The following is a 27,256-nucleotide window of genomic DNA, read 5'->3' on the forward strand; positions in this document are numbered from 1 at the left end:
GGGGCCACAGGAGAAAAAAACTCTGTCTTCAGTTCTGTCCACACTCTTGAACTCCAATGTTTAGATATGGAGAAAATAGATTAAAGGCATTTATTTTGCTATTTGGCCTTGGCCCTAATTGTCTGGCTGTGGTTATCGGTTTTCTCGAGTGGTGACTGCACTCCTGTGCACTCCTGGAGTGACTGCACAGAACTTCAGGCGATCTGCCTGCCTCGGCCTCCTGAAGTGCTGGGATTACAGGTGTGAGCCACCACACCCAGCCAAAATCTTCTACATATAAGTATATATGCCATGAGTGCACACAAGAGATCTTTTTTGATTTCTGTCATTTGTAGAGCCATAAGAAAAAAACAGTGAACAAAGAGTGTATGATAGCAGAGATGTCTTGATTTTTGATCTTGTAAAAAAAAAAAAAAAAAGTCTATCTGGGCCAGGTACGGTGGCTCACGCTTGTAATCCCAGCACTTTGGGAGGCCGAGGTGGGTGGATCACAAGGTCAGGAGTTCGAGACCAGCCTGGCCATTATGGTGAAACCCCGACTCTACTAAAAATACAAAAACTAGCTGGGCATGGTGGCACACACTTGTAGTCCCAGCTACTTGTGAGGCTGAGGCAGAAGAATCGCTTGAACCCAGGAGGCAGAGGTTGCAGTGAGCCACCACCACACCACTGCACTCCAGCCTGGATGAGAGAGCAAGGCTCTGTCTCAAAAAAAAAAAAAAGCTATCTATATCAATATTGCCATCTGCTCTTGAGAAGAAACTTTACTGGTTAGCTTTACCTTAAGATCTCCAATGGATATACAATTGCAAATGTTTGGAGGGGCCCTTCTGAGTCATTAGATTATCAACCCAAGGTTCAAGGTCCTGAAGTCTTGCTGCAGTGTGGATGGCAAGCAGACTCGATCTCTGGGTTATAGATTATAAAGAGTTTTACTGTCCTCAGTCAGTAGACCATTAAAAGCATTCTTTACCTGGTGAAAATATGCCTTGCCATAATGCACTGAAGTTTTGCTGCATTTAATCATATTAGACTTCAGTAGCAGACGATACATGAGGTTCTGTTATCTGGTGCATAAGCCATCCAATGACTATTTGATAATAGTCAACACATTTTTTTCACTCTCAGTGAATCTGATTGTCATCAGTCTCAATTACAAAAGCAATCCAGTCCGTGTAGTTAGCTTTGCTTAACACTATTTTATCAGGGCTGGGTGCAGTGGCTCACTCCTGTAATCTCAGCACTTTGGGAGGCTGAGGCAAGTGGATAACCTGAGGTCAGGAATTCAAGACCAGCCTGGTCAACATGGTGAAACCTCGTCTCTACTAAAAATACAAAAATTAGCCAGGCATGGTGGCAGGTGCCTGTAATCCCAGCTACTCGGGAGGCTGAGGCAGGATAATGGCTTGAATCCGAGAGGCGGAGGTTGTAGTGAGTTGAGATGGCACCACTGTACTACAGCCTGGGCAACTGAGTGAGACTCAGTCTCAAAAAAAAAAACAACCAACTACTCTATCTGTAATACTGTATTTAACAGTTTATAACTTGTCTAGTGAAATAAGTACCTTTAGTATTGGAGACTTTTTCAGAAATGTCCCATGAGCAAAACATATTTCTTAATATCCTTTTAGCTACTGTTATAACATCAGACTTTTCGCTTGAGAAAGCTTTTTTTTTTTTTTTTTGAGACGGAGTTTCACTCTTGTTGCCCAGGCTGGAGTGCAATGGCATGATCTTGGCTCACCGCAACCTCTCCCTTCTGGGTTCAAGCGATTCTCCTGCCTCAGCATCCCGAGTGAGTAGCTGGGATTACAGGCATGAGCCACTGCACCCACCCTGTTGCTTTATATTTCTGAGTACTTTTCTGTTGTGTGGATGCTCTAGAATGTGTGAATTTATTTTCCTATTGATAGATATTTGGGCTGTTTCTTGCTTTGAGCTATTCTGATTAAAACCTCCATGAGTGCTTTTACACATATATTTTTAAATATTTAACTTAATTCTTTATCAGCATGTAAGTGTCATATCTTTGCATTATTTTAGTTGTTACTCAAGAGATTACAATATGTGTCCTTTTTAAAATTTCAAATTTTTTTATAAATACAGAGGTTACATTTCAAGGTTTGTTACATGAGAATACTGCACCCAGGTAGTGAGCATAGTACCCACTATGTAGTTTTACAACCCTTGCCCCCCTCCTTTCCATCCCCCTCTAGTAGTCCTCTTTAGAGGACAATGTACATCTTTAACATAACATATTATGCTGTATAACATAACACAGTACTGCATGGTTTTCATAAATGTAAAATATTAAAACCTTATGACAGAACAATTCTGTTTTCTTCTTTGATCTTTTGTGCTGCTGTTACAATTTTACATCTACATATTATAAATCCAATAATAGTCATAATTGTTGCTTTTAATAGTCATAGGTTGCTTTAAAAATGAAGGAAACAATTTAGTCAGATACTTTGGTGCTATGCGAATACCCTGCTTATTTTTAAGTGTTCATTACAATTTTACACTCCTCAGTTAACCTTTGATACAATAATAACTGTGGTGGTTTTGTGATGATTTCTTTAGCATTTTATCTATGTTGATTAGTATTTGGAATTCTGTAAAATCTACTTGCCCTATCCTTTTTTTTCATTTTTATTTATTTAAAGATTTTTATATCAGTGTGAATGCATGGGTATTTATTTGATTTGACTTGATTTATTTTATAGGTCAGTGTTTTAATTATTCATTTGAATGCTTTTATTGTTCCAGGTTGAACCATTGGGAGTTCTTTCAGGCTGGCTCCCTTTGATATGTTCCCATCATTTTTTTAAAGAGCTTAAAAAAACAAAACAAAACAAAAACATTTTGAGGCTGAGCTCGGTGGCTCACGTCTGTAATCCTAGCACTTTGGGAGGCCAAGGCAGGTGGATCACCCGAGGTCAGGAGTTCAAGACAAGCCTGGCCAACATGGTGAAACCCCGTCTCTACTAAAAATACAAAAAAATTAGCTAGGCGTGGTGGCACCTGTAATCCAGGCTACTCAGGAGGCTGGGAGAGGAGAATTGCTTGAACCTGGGAGATGGAGGTTGCAGTGAGCCAAGATCGCACCACTGCACTCCAGCCTCCAGCCTGGGCAACAAGAGCAAAACTGTCTCCCCCCCAAGAAAAAAAAAAGAGCATTTTGGCTCTACAAGATACTCTACATAACCTCTGAATTATCTGATAAGAACAAAAACTGAAAACAATGAAAACTGGGAGATGCACTAAGACCCTGAGTTTTGGTCACACTGTGACCTATGTGAGACTCTAACCAAAATGCGAGAGTTTTTAAGACAAAATTGGAGGCCATCATTCTGGACTGATCTTGTGCACTAGGCCCAAACAGACTAAGCAAAACCAAAATGGAGTCACTCATGCTAAATGTGACATAATCAAACTGAAAATTTAAGAAAATAGGTAAATCCTAAAGCAGCCCAATTTTTTTTTAAAAGCAGATTCAACACAAGTTGGACTCCTTTACTGTAACCCTTAAAAAGTAATAACAACCAGAAGTCCTTGTTTCCACTTTACAAAATCCATAGTTCTGTTATTTAACAGTGGGATTTGAGACTAAATAAGTACATTTTGGAGGGTGACAGCGTAATATCAATGTATAAAGTTTTGGTCTATCTTTCAAAATTGAGAAGATGACCAAAAAGAGAAATTGTTAAATTAATTATAGTCTAAAGCTGTCCCCTTTCCTGTTCAATTTTGCTCAATAGGTTTTTTTTGTACATAGTAAACTGAAACCTAACTGGATACATAAATAGATTGTAACTTATTATTGTACCAACCACTGTGTTTTTACCAATAAAATAACATCAAGTGTTCAAGCCATGTTCAAATAAGGCAAATCCCAAGCTGTAGTCAATCTGGCTGTTTCTACACCTCATGTCTATTTTCTGTATGTCCCTTTGCTTTTTCTGTCCATAAATCTGTTTTCATTATGTGGCTGTGCTGGAGTCTCTCTGACCCTGTTCTGGATTCACAGGCTGCCCAATTTGCAAATTATTCTATGTTCAAATAAACTCTGTTAAATATAATTTCTCTAAAGTTTTTTTCTTTTAGGCTGGGCGTGGTGGCTCACACCTGTAATCCCAGCACTTTGGGAGGCCAAGGCAGGTGGATCACGAGATCAGGAGTTCAAGACCAGCCTGGCCAACATGGTGAAACCCCGTCTTTACCAAAAATACAAAAAAAATTAGCTAGGCATAGTGATGTGCACCTGTAATCCCAGCTACTCGGGAGCCTGAAGCAGGAGAATCGCTGAACCCAGGAGGCAGAGGTTGCAGTGAGCAGAGATCAGGCCACTGCACTCCAGGATAGGCAAAAGAGCAAGATTTGGTCTCAAAAAAAAAAAAAGTCTTTCTCTTTTAAAAGTTTTGAAAATTTTTTATATGATGAAAAATAAATAATGTGTTGTTGGGCCTCGATTTCCTAAACTCATCCCTCAGCTATTTCCTTAAATTATTCTATGTCTTTTCAAAATGCTTCTTGAATTTCTTTTCTTTTTTTGAGACAGGGTCTCACTCTATCACCCAGTCTTGATTGCAGTGGTGTAACCAATCATGGCTCACTTCAGCCTTCACCTTCCAGGCTCAAGCAATCCTCCTGCCTCTGCCACCTAAGTAGCTGGGACTACAGGCATGCACCACCATGGCTGGCTAAATTTTATTTTATTTTATTTTTCGTGGAAACAGCATTTTATTATGTTGCCCAGGCTGCACTGGAACTCCTGAGCTCACCTAATTCTCCCATCTCAGGCTACCAAAGTGCTAACAATACGTGTGAGCCAGCTAGTGCTTCTGCAATTTCTTGAGATGATTATTCCCAATGATAAACAGTACTGAGCACAAATCTGAAAGGAATCTGGCTTCTTCTGTAGAAGTCTCACTCTCCAGGATTTCAAGGGTCTAGGGCAGGGCAGCTACTTTAGTAGTGTTATCTACGGAGGTGCATGGGTTTTGGAGTCAGACAGAGTTCATCCTGAGTCTCAGCCCAGCCACTTAGTATCTGTGGGTCTTTGGACAATTTTCTTGATGTGAAAGAGTTCTATGAACCACATATGGAAAAGAGGTAGACTGGTACTAATTGCAAAATGGTGGCAATTTTTTATCTCTTCTGTATCCATGCCCATTGGCAGGTGCTTTTACAACTGTTTCCATCAAGATCCAGAATCTGTTTTCCAAACCCTAGATCTGGCTGGCCTTATTGGCTCAGAGTGGTAGAAACTTGTGAACATGACAGTGGGCTAGTTTGGGGCCCAGGCTCAAATGGTCTTGAATGCTTCTGTTTTTCTTTCAGAATGCTGCCATCTCCATGAATACAGCCATGTTAGCCAGCTGGAAAATAAGATACCATGGGGAGGTGAAGCAAGGTGCCCTGTTGACAACCCCAGAACTAGAAGCTCACCCCCAGAAGCACAGCTGGCTAGTCAACAAGCAGCTGATGATACATGTCTGAAAGAGCTCAGCTGAGACCGGAAGAACGGCCCCACTCAGCCTAGCCTAAATGGCTGACCATCTCAATTATGAACTAATAAGTTTTGGATGATTTGTTATGCTACAATAGCTAACTAATACATGCACCCAGTGCAGACAGGACACCAGGATTCAATGACAGGTTGATTACTAGTTATCTTTTAACAGTGGGCACCCTATAGGTACTGATTTTTTCCCCTGATTTAAAGTTGGATGTCTTGTAACAGAATGTTGAGTAATGCAGAAATACAGGTAGACATGTATGCATGTGATTGGTGCTTATACCCACACAGTCCCACACACCACAGGAGAAAACAGATAACTACGGCCTGACCATTAGGGCCAAGGCCAATAGCAAAATAAGTTTTGCCTTTAATCTGTTTTCTCCATATCCAAACATTTGAGGTCAAGAGTGTGGACAGATCTGAAGACACGGAGTTTTATTATCGTTTCGCCCCAACATTCTTTGTTCACTGATCTCTGGAAGAAAATGGGCAACAGGTGCCTATCAGTGGTCTCCTTGTGGTTATTTTGTTCTTGCTGCCCTCTGCTCTTTCTATGGCCACTATCTGTTCCACCCTCAGAACTGAAGGGAGATGTTGGTAGGGAGAGGCTTTTCCTTCACCTCTGGCAGAAAAGGTTTGCTGGGGCCCTTCACCTGCCGACATCAGAGCTGCACTTCAATGCGGAAGCTTTGGTCATGGTGGCTCCTGGGTGCCTGGAATGTTCCTGGTGTGAACTGCGATGTACTAGAAAGGTAAAATACAGAGTTAGTTTCAAAGATTTAGTTTCAAATATTTATATACTTTATTAATAATCACATATTTCTCACACATTAAAATGAAAATTTTTTGATATATTGGGTTAATTAAATTGTTACAATCAATTCAACCTGTTCTTTTTTTTTTTTTTAAGTTTGGTTACTAGAAAATTTAAAATTTACATATGGCTCACATTTTATTTCAGAAAATTACCTCCGTTCTAAAATTTCAGCCGGCCTGCTCAAAGACCAGAAGCCGGGAAGGTCATAAAATCCGAAATTTTAAAATAATTGTTATTATATTCTTTTCATTTGTGAATAGGCATACAGTATGTTATTTATAAATGCATGTGACTTTACACACAAGGTTAAATGCAAATTCCCTCTGGGGTGGGCCTGGCTAAGCTCTGGGAGGAAGCCCTGCCTGAAAAGACTGCAGCCTAAGCTGTCACTCTTTCTTCACTCAGCCCAGCATCTGTTCGCATCTTCTGTCACTCAGGGCCTGAGAAGGTGGGGTTTTAAACGTTATCCAATCAGCGACGCTAGGCTGGGAACCGTCCAATCAGGCACGCACCTGGAGCAGACAGGACGGCTTCCGGGATGTGGCGGGGCCTTTGTCTCTGGCTGCCGCCTGAGCTCCAGGTCTCCCCTTCACTGCTCTGTGTCCTCTGCTCCTGGAGGCCCAACCTCTGTGGCCCTGTGACCTGCAGGTATTGGGAGACCCACAGCTAAGACACCGGGACCCCCTGAAAGCTTAGAAATGGTGAGAGTGCCGGGTCGGACATCCCGAGAGAGGGGAAGGGCTGGTTGTAACCGGTGGGAAGTGGCTGTGGCGGGACTCAGGCCTCCCTGCAGTCAGCTCCACAGTCTGCGCCCCGAGTTCTCTTTGCCCAGCTCGGCCTCAGTCCCCCTCCAGCCATAAGATGGCGGCTGCGCTGACAGTCGGGACCCCAGGCGTCCTGTCTCTTCACTACACAGTGACTGTGCCCTGGCCTGGAGCCCTCTCTGAGCAGCTCTGCACCCGCAGCGCCGCGTCTTTCCCAGATTGTGCAGGGACCACGGGAGGGTCTTCAGGGGACAGTTCGGACTCGGGGTGCGGGTTCATGAATGGGAAGAGCTTTGTTCCGTGGAGTTCCCAGTTCGTCTTGTCTTCTGTTAAAAATATGTGGGAGTCACTACAAAAACATTAAATAGTTTAATCAAAGAGTGATTCAAAAATTGTGGAGCACCCAGCTGTGGTTTGTAATTTGTGCTTCATGGGCGGGGCTTGAAGAAAAGACTTTTATAAAAAGCATGATGAAGAAAACCAAATTCAGTAATTGGTTAGGTAGACTTACATAGTTTCTTAATGTGTACAATAAAGATGAAAATTTCCTGATTATGTAATCAGAGGTTAATTGGCAGTTTATAGTTCGTTAGGGCTGAGTTTTGTTTCTCTCAATGTAGTAATTTACTAAAAAATGCACTTCAGTTAGATTTTTTTAAAGTAGGAACCCAGGGACTAGAGACATCTCCGTCTAATTGTCTGCCTTTTAATTATTTTCACAGTCCATGGAGAGCTGATTTTCCGCTGCATTTTTCACCTGTGTCCCAAGCAGGGTCTTAAGTCTAACCCCCATTCCTCATTTCTCCAGCCTCCCTCTGGCTTGCAGTAAGATACTAAATTTCCAGTTCCTTCTGGTGTTTCCAAATGCCAGCTTTTCCTCCCTAATTCACGTTATCGCCTATTTGTCTTTTAGTGTACTTTTCTATACCGTATTTTAATTAATTTTTAACACAGCATTAAATGACCCTTTTTAAAAAGTTTGTTATCTGTAAATATTTCCTATGAGAAGAAAGCAAAGAATAATCCCCTGACACTGTATTGTTAAAACTTTCTGTGCCTTTTCTCCTTGTGTCTTCTCTAGGCACAGAGATCTTGTCAGAATGTTTTTCGGTCAAGATTTTCCTTTGGAAACTTTATGGGGTGATGTGTCCTCAGCCACCTTTTAGTTTTTTTCTGGTCGTGGGTTTCAGTACTGTCTGGGGATAAACCAAGATATCCACCGTGGTTATGTCAGCTAAAGTGCCTAGTGAATATCAGCTTCTGGTTTATTTTCTTCCATAGGATGACCTGAAATATGGAGTGTATCCTCTTGAGGAAGCAAGTGGATGCCCTGGGGCTGAGAGGAATCTTCTAGTGTACTCTTATTTTGAAAAGGTAACCTCTTGAGACATTAAAATTGTCTACACCCAATCCAGCTTTCATTACTTGGGGACACATTGCTGGTCAGCCAGTCAGATGCTGGCGCTGAGGGGAAAACACAGAAATAATGTATGCCCCCTGGATTGTCTTAGGGGGCAAAAAGATAATGAAATAAATATAGTAGAAGAAAAATAGTGTTAAAAAGCGAAAAACTTGTGACAGATAAAATAGTATCCCAAAAGACCAGAAAACAAAAACAAAAACAAAAAAACCTGACTCTAGTGAGATGGTGTAAGAACTTGCAAAGTAAAATGCACCTGGGGCAGTCACCGAGAAATACTGCAGTGTCTCCTGTATGGGCCGTTCATGAGCACATAAGTGAGCAGGAGTGGGTGGAAGAATCTCTCAAGTGATTGATGGCCTGACTTGAAACATGAGTCAGATACACATTTGTTTTTTAATCAACACTGCCACTCCCTGGGTTTGTCACCTTGAAAATATTTATTTACTTATTTTGACCTCACTTTTTTAGCTGTAAATTGCTTTATATTAGTAGGGGTTGAAAGGTAGGAATTTTTTTTTTTGTTTGAAACAAGTTTCGCTCTTGCTGCCCAGGCTGCAGAGGGCTTGATCTCGGCTCACTACAACCTCCATCTCCCAGGTTCAAGCAATTCTTCTACCTCAGCCTCCTAAGTAGCTGAGATTACAGGCACACACCACCACACCCAGCTAATTTTTTGTATTTTTTTAGTAGAGATGGGGTTTCACCATGTTGGCCAGGCTGGTCTCGAACTCCTGACCTCAGATGATCTGCCTGCCTCAGCCTCCTAAAGTGCTGGGATTACAGGCATGAGCCACTGTGCCTGGCAGGTAGGAAAATATTTACAAAGGGCATAAAAGAGGTGGGTTTTAGAAAAAAAAATTAATATCTAATTATATATCCCATTTGTTAAAAATTCTCATTTACCTTTTTCTTTCCCAGAGTGAGTTTACAAGCTTTCTTGGGTGTGGTTTTTTTATGGCTGGGTGCATTCAAACAGAATTCCAAGGCTTAAGCTTTTAGAATGCTAGTTACCAAGGAAAAGGATAGGGAAAAATCTCTATTCTATTTTGGCTGTAGAGAATGAATACATTTCCATGAGATAATGTGGTAGATAATTGGTGAGTTACATACATTTGTGAAAATATCAGTTGCTCTTTTTGCAGGGTAAATTTGTGACTAAATATCTCTGTTCAAATCCTGTTATCTTGATTTCTGAGTTTCATGCTAAATTTTATGAGATGAAACTTGGTATCACCTGGAAGTGTTACCATATAACTAATTGTTTACTACATGGTTTTTAATGAAAACAATAAAATAATAGATATGTTGTCTGAAAGGAATGGATACTTTTGCTTTTCTTATTTAGGTACAAAATGTAAGTACCTTAACATTTCCTTCCCTTATATGAACACTGTGTTTGAGTAATTTTGCTGGATTTTTCAAACACATAGTTTCAAAAACCAAGTGAGTAACTCTAACATGGAAATTAAAGCTTGAGCCCAGTGACTAAGAGCTAAGGCTAATATTGAGCCTACAAAAGGAGGTTATTAAAGGCCCACCTATGCGGTGGCTCACGCCTGTAATCCCAGCACTTTGGGAGGCCGAGGCGGGTGGACCACGAGGTCAGGAGATCGAGACCATCCTGGCTAACACGGTGAAAGCCCATCCCTACTAAAAATACAAAAAAACTAGCCGAGCGTAGCAGTGGGTGCCTGTAGTCCCAGCTACTCGGGAGGCTGAGGTAGGAGAATGGCGTGAACCTGGGAGGCAGAGCTTACAGTGAGCCGAGATCAGGCCACTGCACTGCAGCCTGGGCGACAGAGCGAGACTCCATCTCAAAAAGAAACAAACAAACAAATAAAGGCCCAGCTAGTTTTTTCTGGGTAGCCTCCCCTGCAGATGTCCCAGGCTGCTCAACCCAGCCATGGAAGAAGCCTTTTTGCTGACACAGCCCTGGAAAGCTGGGGACCCACAGGCAAATGCAGTTAGGATTAAGATGAAAGGGGACTGAGAGGATCTTACTGATGATGTTGTTATTGTTTTGAGGCAGTTCCTAGGCTTTGGAATATCAAAGTTAGATTTATGTAAAAAAAAAATTCCAAAAGAGTATTGCAACAGGAAGAAGTACCAATTATAAAAACTTTAAGTATTGGAAAGTTTAGGCTGACAAGGGCTTTCTTTCCTAGGGAGGAGCAAACAAGATTAGAGAGAAGGTGGGAGGGGAATGGCAAATGAAGGGTGAAAAATCAGATTTTAGATCAGAGAATGTTTTACCGTGAAGTCAGCATGTTCTTAGAAGAGACATAAAATAAGGTTGTATGTTGACTCAGACTGAGGATAGTTCAAAGTTCTGGAGCCTGTGAGAAATTTTATTTAGACCACTGAAGACAAATTCAGCTGATTCTTTTAATTGGAAAAATAAGAAAATGTGCAGAGTTCTTACTGGAAAGAGGTCCCAATCCAAGCCCCACAAGAGGGTTCTTGGATTTTGCTCAAGAAAAAATTCAGGGTGAGTCCATACAGTAAAGTAAAAGGAAGTATTAAGAAAATATCATAAGGTCAGGAGTTTGAGACCAGCCTGATCAACATGGTGAAACCCCGTCTCTACTAAAAATATAAAAATTAGCCAAGCTTGGTGGTGCACACCTGTAATGCCAGCTACTCAGGAGACTGAGGAAAAGAATCACTTGAAAGCGGGAGGCAGAGGTTGCAGTGAGCCGAGACCGTGCCACTGCACTCCAGCCTGGGTGACAGAGCAAGACTCTGTCTCAAAAAAAAAAAAAAAAAAGAAGAAGAAAGTAAAGGAATAAAAGAATGGCATACTCCATAGGCAGAGCAGCGCAAGGGTTGCTGTTTGCACATTTTTATGGTTATTTCTTGATTATATGCTAAACAAGGGATGGATTATTTATGCCTCCCAATTTTAGACAATATAGGATAGCTTCCTAATGTTTCCATGATATTTGTAAGCTGTCATGACACTTGTGGGAGTGTAGCAGTGAGGGCAATCAGAGGTCACTCTCGTCACATCTTGGTTTTGGTGGGTTTTATTTGACTTCTTTACTGCAACCTGTTTTATCCACAAGGTCTTTATGACTTGTATCTTGTGCTGACCTTCTATCCTACCCTCTTACTTAGAATGCCTAACCATCCAGGAATGCATCCCAGTCAGTCTCAGTCCTATTTTACCCAGCCCCTATTCAAAATAGATTTGCTCTGGTTCCTCTGACATCTCCCCCTTCTTTTTAACAAGGGCACACTTAATCCTAAGGGTTGTAGAGGGATGAAGATCCATTTTCTGTAACTACTTCATGCTGAATAGGGGTGATGATATTTTTGCCTATTCAGAGTTTTCTTCACCCTGAAAAACAAAACAAAGGATCAGTGACATTTTATGCGAAGTCAAAAAATTTTACTTTCATCTTCCATTAGTTCAGTCCCTTCAGTTAATTCCTGTTCTGTTTGATAGTCATGAACATTCCAGTTCTCCATGAATACCGAACTTTTTTCTCTATTCTAATGCTACAATTTCTAAAGTTACCACAAACTTGCATTTAAGAACATCTGTTGCTGGGCGCAGTGGCTCCTGCCCGTAATCTCAGCACTTTGGGAGGCCAAGGTGGGTGGATTATCTGAGGTCAGGAGTTCAAGACCAACCTGACCAACATGGTGAAACCCTGTCTCTACTAAAAATACAAAAAAAATAGCTGGACATGGTGGTGGACGCCTGTAATCCCAGCCTAGTTGGGAGGCTGAGGCAAGAGAATTACTCGAACCTGGGAGGCAGAGGTTGCAGTGAGCTGAGATTGCATCATTACACTCCAGCCTGGGCAACAGAGTAAGACTCCATCTCAACAGAAAAAAAAAAATAAAACATCTGTCAGAGTTAACCATAAATCATCTTTTGAAGAGTACCAACACAAGATGATTGTCTGGATGGCGAAGTCTTAGGGCAGTCACAGTGAAAAAAAAAAAACATGATTGACAAGGAAATTTGGTTAGCTCTGTGTCATATAATAATTTTATGTAATGATTGTGATTATTAATGATGTTTTACCATGAAGTCAGCATGTTCTTAGAAGAGACATAAAATAAGGTTGCATGCTGACTCAGACTGAGGATAGTTATATTATCATATTAGTTATATTAGTCATATTAGAATTACAGGAGTTTCCCTTAATTTTGGAACACATACCGATAACATATTTACACAAACATAGTCCAAAAATAGTCAAACATGATTTCACAGTTGACAGTCTTTTCTGTGTGATTTTTATACTAAATGAGCCAAATTTTAACTATTTTATATTTGTGTATTATTTATGTCAAACCCAATTCTTAATGAATTTCTTTTCACTTTCTCTGAATTCCTTGCATGTAAAACTGTTTTTTAGTAGTCAAAATTAGATGTTACAATGTTAACTCTTAGCAACTTTTACTTTTGATGAAAACCTTGGTAAGTAAGGAATTTTAATTACATACTAGGCGTGAAGTCTAGGACACAGACACAAGTGTATATAAGGTCTGACTCCAGTGTATTAATAGCTAGGGGGTGTGGCTAACTTGATGTGTCCCAGGCCTTACTTAGCTATAAAACAGGCAAGTTGTACAATGAACAGTCATAGTGGCATTCTGAGAAGTCTTAATTTAAGAGGCCTAATGACCTTTAAATTGTACAACATTTCTTGCATAAATTTCCTTCAGTGAATTATTTCATGACTTATACAGACCATCTACAATATGTTTGGGCTTTCTGATTTGTCCTAAACATCCATCTTTTTAAATAATCAGTCATTTTACTTTAGGATAAGAATTTACTATACAACATCTTTTCTTATATAAAATCTCTTTTCTTTATAACCTTTGTATATTTAGGGGAAATGGCTAATTCCATATGTCTCAAGGCCTTATTTAGAATCTACTGGCTTCAAGATAGGTAAATTGAACAATTTTTAAAAGTCAAAGAGCCAATTTATGACCTTAAAGTATTTGGTAAATCTAATATGTGACCTATATAATTTAGATCAAATGTTTATGTTTTGAAGACTTTTTATTTTCCCAATGATCTTTAAAACTGTTTTTATTTCCAAAAGATTACTTGTCACATGAACTAAAAGGCATTACACTTTTAACTCTTTTGACAAAATATTTGATTTAAGCTCTTACTATTTTTTTTTTTTTTTTTTTTTTTTTTTTTTTGACAGCCCACGTATTTTGTTTTTATTTTCTTTTTGGAAAGAAAATACCTATGATTTTAAAAAATTCAAATAGTGCAGAAAGAACAATGAAAAGTCTCCTTTCCACCCTTGGCTTCAGTAATCCTCCCCACAGTCCTGCGGTCACCATTTCCTTGTGGATCCAGAGATGTTCTATGCAAATACAAACAGAAGCGAGCTTTTCTACACAAATAAATATTGGAATACCATTCATCTTGCTTTGCACTTTGCTTTCTTGTCTTTCTCACTTAATATATTTTGGACACCATCCCACAACAGCACATATGGTTTTAACATGGACTTTCTTTTTAATAGTTAATAGTATATATTGTGTAGGTGTACCATAATGTATTATCCAGTGCTTGCTTTTGTTTCTATAGACTATGTTGCAAGCAGCAGTCTTGCCCTTTAGGCACATGTGTGAGTAGTCTCTGTAGGATAAATTCCTAGCACTGAAATTTTGCTAGGTCAGCAAATGCATTTTAAAATGTACGTTTTATTTTGGAAGACACTATCAGATTGCCTTCAAACTCTACCCAATAATGTATAAAAGTGCCTGTTTCTCCATACCAATAGAGGGTAAACAATATCTTTGATCTTTGACAAACTGAAAGGTAAAAATGGTATTCCCATTTTGTTTTAATATAAGTTTTTCTTATAGGAAAGGCTGAATAGGCTGGGCACGGTGGCTCACGCCTGTAATCCCAGCACTTTGGGAGGCCGAGGTGGGTGGATCATGATGTCAGGAGTTCAAGACCAGCCTGGACAACATGGCAAAACCCCGTCTCTACTAAAAATACAAAAATTAGCCAGGCAGCTCTTACTATTTTTAAACCAATTAATCAGAGTTCTTTCATATCACACACACAACACATATAAATACAAAGACAGAAGATTCAGTAGTTGTAAGGTTTTTCTTTGTCAATTTCTTTTCTTTTTTTTTGAAGGAAAGTTTGTATTATTTTAATTATTTTTATGTATAGAAAACTCAACAGTGTACATTTAACCCAGTTTAGTGGCAAGTTCTTTAGTCTTTGCCTTTTTGAGCTTGGCGATCTGAGCCACAGACTTGAGACCCAGGGCCTTCCCTCCCTAGTGATGGCGGATCTCATCCTATCTGTCATTGTAATTGGTCCTGATAGCTTCCCCCAGCTTAGCCAAAGCACCTTTGTCTTCTGAGTTAACCTGCGTGAAGACGACAGTGGTGCAGGTCTTCCTGTGGACTAGACATCCCAGTCTTACCTTCCCCTTGATAATGCAGTAAGGGACTCCCCTTTAACGACACAAGGCAGGCAAGAAGAAAACCAGCTTGATGGGATCCACATCATGTGCAATCACCACCAGCTGAGCTTTCTTTTTCTCCACCAAGGTGGTGACAGTGTTAACTCCTGCTCGAAGGACACGTGGTCTCTTAATGGGGATGTCCCCTTTGCCAGAAGCTTTCTTCTCGGCCTGGGCCAACAGCCTCTGCTTCTCCTCTTGCTTTGTCTCTGGTCTGTACTTGTAGGCCAGCTTAAGCAGCTGAGTAGCTGTTTGGTGGTCCAAGCCCTGGGTGAACTGGTTAATTGCAGAAAAACACTTTCAGCCGCTTATAGAAGATGGCTCTTTGCTGCTGCAACCTGATATAGCAGGGCCATTTTGGGTGAGGTCCCTTTTGGGCTGGATGTCCTGCCCAGTGCCACATTCTTAGGCCTTTTCTCAAACAGGAAATTCACCACTTTCTTGGCCTCCTGCTTCTTCACAACAGCAGGGGCTGGAACCACCTTCTTCCCCTAGGCCTTCTTTCCTTTTGGCATCTTGGGTCGGGTGAGGAGAGCTTCTTTGTCAGTTTCTTAATTGGATTACTAGTTTCAGGGTGTAGCCCAGGGCCAGGAAAGCATGTCGTTTTTATGGCCTAATAAGTAGACAGAGCTGGAAAACAAAACAGATCCCCCTAAATTACGGGTAACATTTTTACATCAGATCTTGGATCTAAAAAGGAGAGCATTAGTTAATCCCAAGAGAAGTCTTATTTCTCAGTAGGGGTTGGGGATACCTCCATATTTCCTAGGTGGTCAAGAGTATGTTTCTCTGATCCAAATATGAAGAATTGAGTATTTCCCCATAATTGCCATTAACCATTCCAAAAGTATATTTCTCACCTAGTTATTACATGCCAAGGTTCTTTTATAATGTGAAGTAATTTCTGATACCCCCCAAAGTCAAAAACATCAGATAACACAATGCAAAACGAACAGAACCTTATATTTTGAGAAGGCTCTATCCACCTTCAATTTTTGGAGTTTCATGAGGAAAAAGGAGTGTTTCTCAAAACAGGGCCTGTGGCACCTCTTCTGTTTTTCCCAAGGTGTCCCAGGCTGTTAGAGCTTGAATATCTGCTTTACTTAAGTTGACTTTTAACCACAGTGCCTTTTTTTTTTTTTTTTTTTTTTTTTTTTTTGGAACGGAGTCTCACTCTGTTGCCCAGGCTGGAATGCAGTGGCTCCATCTTGGCTCACTGTAATATCTGCCTCCCGGGTTCAAGTGATTCTCCTGCCTCAGCCTCCTGAGTAGCTGGGACTACAGGCAAATACCACCACACCAGGCTAATTTTTTGTATTTTTAGTACAGATGGGGTTTCACCATGTTAACCGGAATGGTTCGATCTCCTGACCTCGTGATCAGCCCACCTTGGACTCCCAAAGTGCTGGGATTACAGGTGTGAGCCAATGACCACAGTGATCAGTGCTCTTTTAAAAAGTCCTCTTAAATTTCTTATTACCAGACTTTAGTCAGGTCAAACAGCCAATATCTCTGGCTTTTGAATTTTACCAAAAGTAACATCACAGGTGTTCTGGAAAGAAAATTCAAGATGGTTCCTGGAGGAGAAGAGAATCAACAAATGGTAAAGCTCACCCAAATATCAAACAAGAAAGTACTCATTCCCTAAGCTGAGAATGGAACCCTGAACCTGGGCCACCACTGTGATGGTGGAGACCAGGAGAAAGTACTGTCATGTGGTCACAAGGTCGAGCTTCCAAGGACATGACTGAGCACTTTTCTGGGCCATCTTGAACAGCAGCCTTAAAGGGTCCTAGGCCTGCATTCTATCCTAAGGTACCCCTCTTAATGACAGAACCATACAGAAAGACATTTATAGCTCAAAGTACAACAGATTTGTTACAGCTTAAGACTAACCTCACAAATGCATTCCCATATTAATTAGAACTTTACATAGAAGATAAACAGTATTTTTTTCACCATTCATTCAATCAGTTTGCATAGAGAGGCTAGAAGTCTGGTCAGAAATTTGTACACTTTTGCCAGCATGCCAGGCTTCTGGGTTCCATTTCCTTGAGTGGCCCTAGTGACGTGGCTGGCTGCACCACAGCCCTGTGAGCCAAGCTGCAACAAAAAGAAAAATTATCTTTTTCTGGCCAGGTCAAAATATATGTGACAACATAGACATTAGCCACTCTTCTTAGCAACCAATATGAAACTGGCAAGACTTAAACTTGGCCACAATTGGGCCCTGTCATTGTTAATTCAACTTAATAATCAGGAGTTTTATCTTGTGGTCTCTAGGCCAGATGATTACTCTGAGTAATAGAAAATAAGAAAGAGAAAAGAGAGAGAAAGCATTGTCTGTGACATGGTGGGAAGGCAAAGAGCTAAGGGGGGCCGGAGAAAGACCTACCCATTGCAGCGATAATAAAAAGTTCAGGTGGCCACTTCTTGGTAGGAAAGAGATTTTTTTCCAACAGTCCCATTAGCACTTAAGTTTTCCCTTTTGGACAGGAAAAAGATCCCCATGTCCCATGGTCCTGTAGATGCCTAATTCTGTCACCCATAGCCATCAACAAAGAGTGCAAGACAGATTAATCCAAAAAGAATATCAATGAATGTCCCATGGTGTCAAACCAGTTCTTAGCTGAGATGGATTTTACTGAGAGGGGTCTCTAACTTTCTAAATCTTAGGAAGGAACATAACCTTTCTAAGCTCGGCCTCAAATCCAAGTTCAGTCAAGCATCCTCGTCTTTTATTTAAGAGGAGCCTTTAACCCACTGTGTCTTAGGAGAGACTCTAATTCTCCTAAGTCGTGCCTCTAACCCAATCCCATCCTTTACTCAGGTATATGCACACCACTCACCCAAAGTCAGCCAATTGGTGCATGCAGATGATTTTCCTTTGGGTCAGAGGTCTCTTAAGTATAGTCCCTTTGTGGTTACCAGAAAGATGTTACCGGAAAGAAGTTCTGATCCAGACCCCAAGAGAGGGTTCTTAGATCTCGCTCAAAAGAATTGAGGGCGAGTCCATAGAGTAAAGTGATAGCAAGTTAATGAAGAAAGTAAATAAATAAAAGAATGGCTTTCTCCATAGGTAGAGCAGCGGCACATTTTTATGGTTATTTCTTGATTATATGCTAAACAAGGGGTGGAATATTTATGCCTCTCCTTTTTAAACTATTTTAAGATAACTTCCTGATGTTGCCATGGCATTTATAAACTATCATAGCACTGGTGGGAGTGTAGCAGAGAGGACAATCACAGGTCCCTCTCATTGCCATGTTAATTTTGGTGGGTTTTATCCAGCTTCTATACTGCAACCTGTGTTATCAGCCAGGTCTTTATGACCTGTATCTTGTGCTGACCTCCTGTCTCATCTTGTGAGTTAGAATGCCTAACAATCTGGGAATTCAGCCCAGTGGGTCTCAGCCTTATTTTACTCAGCCTCTATTCAAAATGGAGCTGCTCTGGTTCAATACACCTCTGACAGAGTCTGTGTCTGGCTATGTGATAAATAAGAAAAGAGAGCACCATCTAAGTCATAATGGGAAGGGTGTTTCTTTCCATAAACTATTTCTAGAAAACACAAAGGATGAAGAATTTTATTAACCACAGCTATTTACCCAGATTATATTTGTGATTCATCGTTCCCCACCTCTTTGTCATACACATTTCTTCCATTTGACTTTTCCTGGGTTGTACTTTTTATAATAAACTAGTAAACATAACTACAGTGTTTTGCTGAGTTCTGTGAGTAGCTTGATCTAATTGAACTTGAGGAAGGCTGTGGGAGTCCCCAATTTTTTTCTTTTTTGAGATGAAGTTTCGCTCTTGTTGTCCAGGTTGGAGTGCAGTGCCGTGATCTTGGCTCACCGCAACCTCTGCCTTCCGGGTTCAAGTGATTCTCCTGCCTCAGCCTCCCTAGTAGCTGGGATTACAGGCGCCCACCACCATGCTTGTCTAATTTTGTATTTTTAGTAGAGACAGGGTTTCTTCATGTTGGTCAGGCTGGTCTCAAACTCCCAACCTCAGTTGAGCCACCTGCCTTGGCCTCCCAAAGTACTGGGATTATAGGCATGAACCGCCGCGCCCGTTGGGAGTCCCCAATTTTTTTTTTTTATTATACTTTAAGTTTTATGGTACACGTGCACAATGTGCAGGTTAGTTATATATGTATACATGTGCCATGTTGGTGTGCTGCACCCATTAACTTGTCATTTAACATTAGGTATATCTCCTAATGCTATCCCTCCCTGCTCCACCCCACAACAGGCCCCGGTGTGTGATGTTCCCCTTCCTGTGTCCATGTGTTCTCATTGTTCAGTTCCCACCTATGAGTGAGAACATGCGGTGTTTGGTTTTTTGTCCTTGCGATAGTTTGCTGAGAATGATGGTTTCCAGCTTCATCCATGTCCCTACAAAGGACACGAACTCATCATTTTTTATGGCTGCATAGTATTCTATGGTGTATATGTGCCACATTTTCTTAATCCAGTCTATTGTCATTGGACATTTGGCTTGGTTCCAAGTCTTCACTATTGTGAATAGTGTCGCAGTAAACATACGTGTGCATGTGTCTTTATAGCATCATGATTTATAATCCTTTGGGTATATACCCAGTAATGGGATTGCTGGGTCAAATGGTATTTCTAGTTCTAGATCCCTGAGGAATCGCCACACTGACTTCCACAATGGTTGAACTAGTTTACAGTCCCACCACCAGTGTAAAAGTGTTCCTATTTCTCCACATCCTCTCCAGCACCTGTTGTTTCCTGACTTTTTAATGATTGCCATTCTAACTGGTATGAGATGGTATCTCATTGTGGTTTTGATTTGCATTTCTCTGATGGCCAGTGATGATGAGCATTTTTTCATGTGTCTGTTGGCTGCATAAATGTCTTCTTTTGAGAAGTGTCTGTTCATATCCTTTGCCCACTTGTTGATGGGGTTGTTTGTTTTTTTCTTATAAATTTGTTTGAGTTCATTGTAGATTCTGGATATTAGCCCTTTGTCAGATGAGTAGATTGCAAAAATTTTCTCCCATTCTGTAGGTTGCCTGTTCACTCTGATGGTAGTTTCTTTTGCTGTGCAGAAGCTCTTTAGTTTAATTAGGTCCCATTTGTCAATTTTGGCTTTTGTTGCCTTTGCTTTTGGTGTTTTAGACATGAAGTCCTTGCCCATGCCTATGTCCTGAATGGTATTGCCTAGATTTTCTTCTAGGGTTTTTATGGTTTTAGGTCTAACATGTAAGTCTTTAATCCATCTTGAATTAATTTTTGTATAAGGTGTAAGGAAAGGATCCAGTTTCAGCTTTCTACATATGGCTAGCCAGTTTTCCCAGCACCATTTGTTAAATAGGGAATCGTTTCCCCATTTCTTGTTTTTGTCAGATTTGTCAAAGATCAGATGGTTGTAGATATGCAGCATTATTTCTGAGGACTCTGTTCTGTTCCATTGGTCTAGGTCTCTGTTTTGGTACCAGTACCATGCTGTTTTGTTTACTGCAGCCTTGTAGTATAGTTTGAAGTCAGGTAGCGTGATGCCTCCAGCTTTTTTTTTTTTTTTCCTTAGGATTGACTTGGCATTGTGGGCTCTTTTTTGGTTCCATATGAACTTTAAAGTAGTTTTTTCCAATTCTGTGAAGAAAGTCATTGGTAGCTTGATGGGGATGGCATTGAATCTATAAATTACCTTGCAGAGTCCCCAATTTTTAAACAGTAGCTCAGAAGCATAGATGAGCCTATGGGGTTTGTCACTGGCGTCTGGAATGAGGACAATGTTGTGGGACTGAGATCTGAATCAGGGTCTATGCTGACTCTGGGTGGTGTCAGAATTCAAATGTTAGACATTGAGTTGCTGTTGGACAATTGCTTGGTGTTCAGCAAACTACAGATTTGGTGGCAGAAGAAAGATACCACAGAGCCCTGTCCTGGTATAAAACTGAGTGTCTGCAAACGGGAGGCTCTTCTGTCCTGCACACAGGCTTTCACACTGCCCATTGTCTTGGGATCCCAGGGCTCCTGCCAGGATTGAAGAGGATGAAAACTTCAAGAAAGGAGCTCTGATGACAGACCCCCTTTTCGCAAAGCTGCCACCACAGGATTCCCACCCACTCCCAAATATGCCCACTAGACATTGATGTATCCACACCTCTCCCAGCACTAGGCACCACCCTCAGGAATTTCACCATAGCATTGTTGGTTTTAGTGTTTCTTGACAAAAACCCACAAAAGTGTCTACAAGTCTCCTGGCATATCCCCACACCCAGACACTGAATCTGCCGCAGCAACCTGTTTTCCCCACCAACCTAGGGTTCTGGGCCACCTGTTCATAATATCATCTGCCTGCATGCATACAGAAATAAATCAGAGTCCAGCCCCACCTGGGCCACCATCTGTAGAACAAACAACTCCTTGTACCTACATTGCACTCTTCCCCATGCATGGATTTTTTTTTCTTTTAACTTTTATTTTTGGTTAAGGGGTCCATGTGCAGCTTTGTTATATAGATAAAATTGTGTCATGGGGGTTTGGTGTAGATTGTTTTGTCACTGAGGTACTAAGCATAACACCGAACAGGTATTTTTTTCTGATCCTTTTTGTCCTTTCATTCTGCATTCTCAACTAGGCCTCAGTGTGTGTCGTTCCCTTCTTTGTGTCCATGTGTTATTATTATTTAGCTCTTATAAATGACAGCATGCATTTGATTTTGTTTCACTTTAGCTTTCTAAGGATAATGGTCTCCAGCATCATCTATGTTGCTGCAAATAAACTTAGTCTTGTTTTTTTTTTTTAATGGCCACACAATCTTCCATAATGTTTACGTACCATACTTTTTTTTTTTATTATATCTTCTATTTTATTTAATTAATTTATTTGGAGACAGTGTTTCACTTTGTCACACAGGCTGAAGTGCAGTGGTGCAATCTTGACTCACTTCAGCCTCAACCTTCCAGGCTCAAGGCACCCTCTTATTTCAGCCCCCAAAGTAGCTGGGACTACAACCATGCACCACCATGCCCAGCTAACTTCTTTTTCTGTCTTTTGTAGAGATGAGTTTTGCCATGTTGCCCAGGCTGGTCTTGAATGCTTGAGCTAAGGCAGTCCACCTGCCTTGGCCTCCCAAAGTGCTGAGATTACAAGTGTGAACCACCTCACCCAACCATACCATATTATTTTAATCTAGTCTACCGTTAATAGGCAATTAGGTTTGTTTTATGTCTTTGTTTGTTTGTTTGAGATGGAGTGTTACTCTGTCACCTAGACTAGAGTGCAGTGGGACCATCTCACCTCACTGCAACCTCTGCTTCCTGGGTTCAAGCAATTCTCCTGCCTCAGCCTCCCATGTAGCTGGGACTACAGGCATGTGCCATCACGCCCGGCTAATTTTTGTATTTTTAGTAGAGACAGAGTTTTGCCATGGGATTACTGTAAGCAGCCTATTATTGACTTTCTAACAACAGCCATTCTGATTGGTGTGAGGTGGTATCTCATTGTGGTCTTTTTTTGCTTGTTTGTTTTTTGCATTTCTCTAGTGATTAGTGGTGAGCATTTGTTGCACATGCTTGTTAGCCATGTTTGTCTTCTTTTAAAAAGCATCTGTTCATGTTTTTTGCCTACCTTTTTTTTTTTAGACAGTCTTGCTCTGTCCCAGGCTGGAGTGTAGTGGTGGGACCTTGGCTCACTGCAACCTCCGCCTCCTAGGTTCAAGCTATTATTCTCCTGCCTCAGCCTCCTGAGTAGCTGGGATTACAGGTGTGCGCCACCACGCCTGGCTAATTTTTTTGTATTTTTTTAGTAAGAGACGGGGTTTCACCATGTTGGCCAGGCTGGTTTCGAACCCCTGACCCCGTTGACCCCATGATCCACCCGCCTCGGCCTCCCAAAGTGTTGGGATTACAGGCGTGAGCCACCACACCGGGCCATTTGTCTACTTTTTAATGAAGTTTTTTTTTTTTTTTTTGCTCTGTATTCTGTTGCCTTGTTCTGTGAGTCTGTTTTTGTACCAATACTGTGCTGCTTTCATTACCGTAGCCCTCTGGTGAGTGTGGTTTGAAGTGGGGTAATGTAATGCCTCCAGCTTTGTTCTTTTTGCTTAAAATTGCCTTGGCAATTCAGGCTCATTTTGGTTCCATATAAATTTTAAAATAGTTATTTTTTAGTTAACAATGTTTTGGTAGTTTGATACAAATAGCATTAAATTGGTAAATGTCTTTGGGCAGTTTGGCCATTTTAATAATATTGATCTTTTCTATCTGTGAGCATAACATGTTTTTTTAATTTGTTTGTGTCATCTCTGATGTCTTTTGTTGTTGTTGAGATGGAGTCTTGCTCTGTCACCCAGGCTGGAGTGCAATGGTGCAATCTCAGCTCACTGCAACCTTTGCCTCCCTGGTTCAAGCTATTCTCCTGCCTCAGCTTCCCAAGTAGCTGGGATTACAGTCACGTGCCACCATGCCTGGCTAATTTTTTTGTATTTTTAGTAGAGACACGGTTTCACCATGTTGGTCAGGCTGGTCTCGAACTCCTGGCCTCATGATCTGCCCACCTCGGCCTCCCAAAGTGCTGGGATTACAGGCGTGAGCTACTGGGCCTGGCCATCTCTGACTTCTTTAAGCAGTATTTTGTCATTCTTGTTATAGAGATCTTTCACCTCCCTGCTTAGCTGTATCCCTAGATATTCCATTCTTTTTGTGGCAGTTGTGAATGGGATTATGTTTTTGATTTGGCTTTTGGCTTGGATGTTGTTGATGTAAAGGGATGCTATTGATTTAGTACCCTGAAACTTTGCTGGAGTTGTTTATCAGTTTAAACAGCTTTTTGCTGAGACTGTACGGTTTTGAAGATATAGAATCTTGTCATCCAAACATAAGGATAGTTTGACTTCCTCTCTTCTCTTTTGGATGTCTTTTATTTTAATCTTTTTCCTGATTGCTATGGCCAGGACTTCCAATTCTGTGTTGAATAGGAGTTTTGAGGGAAGGCATTCTTGTCTTGTGCCAGTTTTCAAGGAGGAATGCGTCCAGCTTGTGTCCATTCAGTATGTTGGCTGTAAGTTTGTCATAGGTGACTCATTATTTTGAAGTATGTACCTTCAGTGCCTAGTTTGTTGAGGGTTTTAAACATGAAGGATGTTAAATTATATTGAAAGTGTTTTTAGCATCTATTGAGATAATCTTGTGGGTTTTGTCTTTAGTTCTGTTTATGTGATGAATAATATTCATTAATTGTTGTTATGTTGAAAAAACCTTGCATATCAGAGATACAGCCTACTTGATCACACTGGATTCAATTGATGTTCTCCTGGATTTGGTTTGCCAGTATTTTGTTGAGAATGTTTTCTTCAGTGTTCATCAAGGATATTGGCCTGAAGTTTTCTATTTTTTGTTTTGTCTCTGCCAGATTTTGGTATCAGAATGATGCTATTCTTTTTGTTGTTGTTGTTGTTGGAGGCGGAGTCTCACTCTGTTGCCAGGCTGGAGTGCAGTGGCTCAATCTCGGCTTACCGCAACCTCTGCCTCCCGAGCTCAAGTGATTCTCCTGCCTCAGCCTCATGAGTAGCTGGGACTACAGGCCTGGGCCACCATACCCAGGTAATTTTTGTATTTTTCATAAAGACGGGGTTTCACCATGTTGGCCAGGATCGTCTCGATCCCTTGACCTCATGATCTGCCCGCCTCGGCCTTTCAAAGTGCTGGGATTACAGGCATGAGCCACCGCACCTGGCTGATGCTATTCTTATATAATGAGTTGAAAAGGAGTGCCTTTTACTCAGCATTTTAAAATAATTTTGGTAGAATTGATACCAGCTCTTTGTACATTGGGTAGAATTCAGCTGCAAATTTGTCTGGTCCTGTTGTATTTTTGGTTATTAGGCTATTTATTACTAATTCAATTTTGGAACTTGTTGGCCTATTCAGGGATTCCGTTTTGTTGCTCTTGTTATTGTTCAGTCTTTGGAGGATGTATCTTTACTCCAAGGTTACAGTCCTAAACTTGGCCCAAATGAACTCTCTACTTATATTCATGTTGCCTCAGCCTTTTTTTTTTTTTTTTTTTTTTTTTTTAGGTAGACATATTACTTAAAGAGTATGCTAGAACAGCCTCTATGGGAGATTTTTCCTTTGATTGTACTCTACTTGATGTAACACCCAAGGATGCAAGCCAGGTTGATCCCACCTAGAATCTGAACATAACATCATGCTTCTGCCTGGGATTCATAAGACAGGGCCAGATTTTGGATTGAGAATATACAGAAAACCAATAGGAGGCATTTTCTGCATTGTGAGATGTCAACATAGACATCTGAAACCCCCCTTTGAGAGTCTGGCTTTTTAAGCTTTTTAGATCTTGTTCAATGACCTGTTACAGTTATGTAAGAGGCTCCAGGTGTAAATAGAGTCTGATGACAGAATCTTTAAGTTTAAACAAGCATCTTAAGAGTGAGAGATCAAGGCCACAAAATATCCAGAGCCATGACAACCACAACTATACCTACCTGTAAAATGTCATGCTGGAGCAGAGTATCCTTGTCCTTCCTCTTACCCAAAAGTGAATGAATCAGGATAGGTGATCCAGGTTCTGGAGCTCCACCAGAGCAGTTCCATTTTCTATTTAGAATCAGCCTGAGTCTCTCCATCCTGGCTTATCAGTGGGCCCTCAGCCCTGGATCACTAAGAACCCTCTCACAATCACCTAGGCATCTTTGAGACATTTGAGGATGTCCAGGGCAGAACTGTGTCAGGCTGACAAGAGTGATTAATTCTGCTTCTCCCAGTATAAGAGAAAGAAGTAATCCTGTGTTTTTTACTCCCCTCATACAAGAGGTCACTTTAGTTGGTACCAAGATGAGAGCTTCTCCAGTTTCCTGGTACTTAGGTGAAAGACAAAGAGGAGGTCTGGTGACTCAAACAAATAAACTAATTGCTTCCATTTCATATGGTCATTGAAAACATAGATGAACCAGGTGCGGTGGATCATGCCTGTAATCCCAGCACTTTGGGAGGCCAAGGTGGGTGGATCATGAGGTCAAAATATCAAGACCATCCTGGCCAACGTGGTGAAACCCCATCTCTGCTAAAAATACAAAAATTAGCTGGGCTTGATGGCACGTGCCTGTAGTCCCAGCTACTCAGGAGGCTGAGGCAGGAGAATCTCTTGAACCTGGGAGGTGGAGGTTGCAGTGAGCTGAGATCATTCCACTGAACTCCAGCCTGGTGACGGAGCAAAGTTCCATCTCTAAATAAATAAATAAATAAATAAATAAATAAATAAAGCAGTCATGATCCCTACCATCCAGGAACTTTTAGTGTAGACTAGCAACTGGGTACATAGTTGGATTAAGCATCGTATGGTTAGCACAATGAATAGATGTGTACAAAAAAACTTGAGCTTTATTTGGGCCACTTTTTTTTATATTGTTGTGACTTCTGATATCATCTGAAGGGATATTTATGGACAGGAGAATTGTTATTATTATTTGTGTTTCTTTTACCTTGCTAAGAATACATATATATCATCTGATAAAATTATCCTAGAAAACCTTGAGAGATTTGTTTAAGTTGCTTATTATTATATGTTATAACATTGAAAGGGCAGATTAAAGTTACATAAACTCTGGGATTTTAGTTTCATTTAGGTAAGCTTAGGAAAAACTGAACTGGAAATACCCCAATGGCATAGAGAACAGAATTCTATAGAGGGTCCACTGCCTAACCCAGTGGTTAGGCAGTGCCTAACCCAGTGGTTAGTGTTTGTTTGTTTGTTTATTTAAAATGGAGTTTTGCTCTTGTTGCCGAGGCTGGAGTGCAATGGCACAATCTAGGTTCACTGCAACCTCCACCTCCCTGGTTCAAGTGATTCTCCCACCTCATCCTCCCGAGTAGCTGGGATTACAGGCTTGCGCCACCACGCCCGGCTAAGTTTTGTATTTTTAGTAGAGATAAGTTTTCTCCATGTTGGTAAGACTGATCTCGAACTCCCGACCTCAGGTGATTTTCCCGCCTAGGCCTCCCAAAGTGTTGGGATTACAGGCGTGAGTCACTGCACCAAGCCTTCACCCCTTGTTTTTTTGTTTTTTGTTTTTTTTCAGTTGGAGCCTTGCTCTTGTTTCCCAGGCTGAAGTGTAGTGGTGTAACCTCGGCTCACTGCAACCTCCGCCTCCCAGGTTCAAGCAATTCTTGTGCCTCAGCCTCCTAAGTAACTGGGATTACAGGTGCCCGCCACCACATCCAGCTAATTGTGTGAGTGAGTGTGTGTGTGTGTGTTT

At 41.0% G+C, this 27,256-nt stretch overlaps 1 protein-coding gene across 1 annotated transcript in view; it reads left to right on the forward strand.

The window, feature by feature from the left end:
• Positions 1 to 6,880: 6,880 nt before the first annotated feature.
• LOC129020589 (zinc finger protein 431-like) overlaps positions 6,881 to 27,256 on the forward strand; it is a 41,940-nt gene continuing 21,564 nt past the window's right edge. Inside the window, 2 exon segments of the mRNA XM_054465158.2 lie at positions 6,881 to 7,042; positions 8,387 to 8,479. Of these exon segments, the coding sequence (XP_054321133.1) occupies positions 7,040 to 7,042; positions 8,387 to 8,479 (96 nt within the window). The 5' untranslated portion in view covers positions 6,881 to 7,039.

Source organism: Pongo pygmaeus, chromosome 20 (genome assembly GCF_028885625.2).
Source record: "Pongo pygmaeus isolate AG05252 chromosome 20, NHGRI_mPonPyg2-v2.0_pri, whole genome shotgun sequence".
In the NCBI taxonomy this organism is placed as follows: Eukaryota; Metazoa; Chordata; class Mammalia; order Primates; family Hominidae; genus Pongo; species Pongo pygmaeus.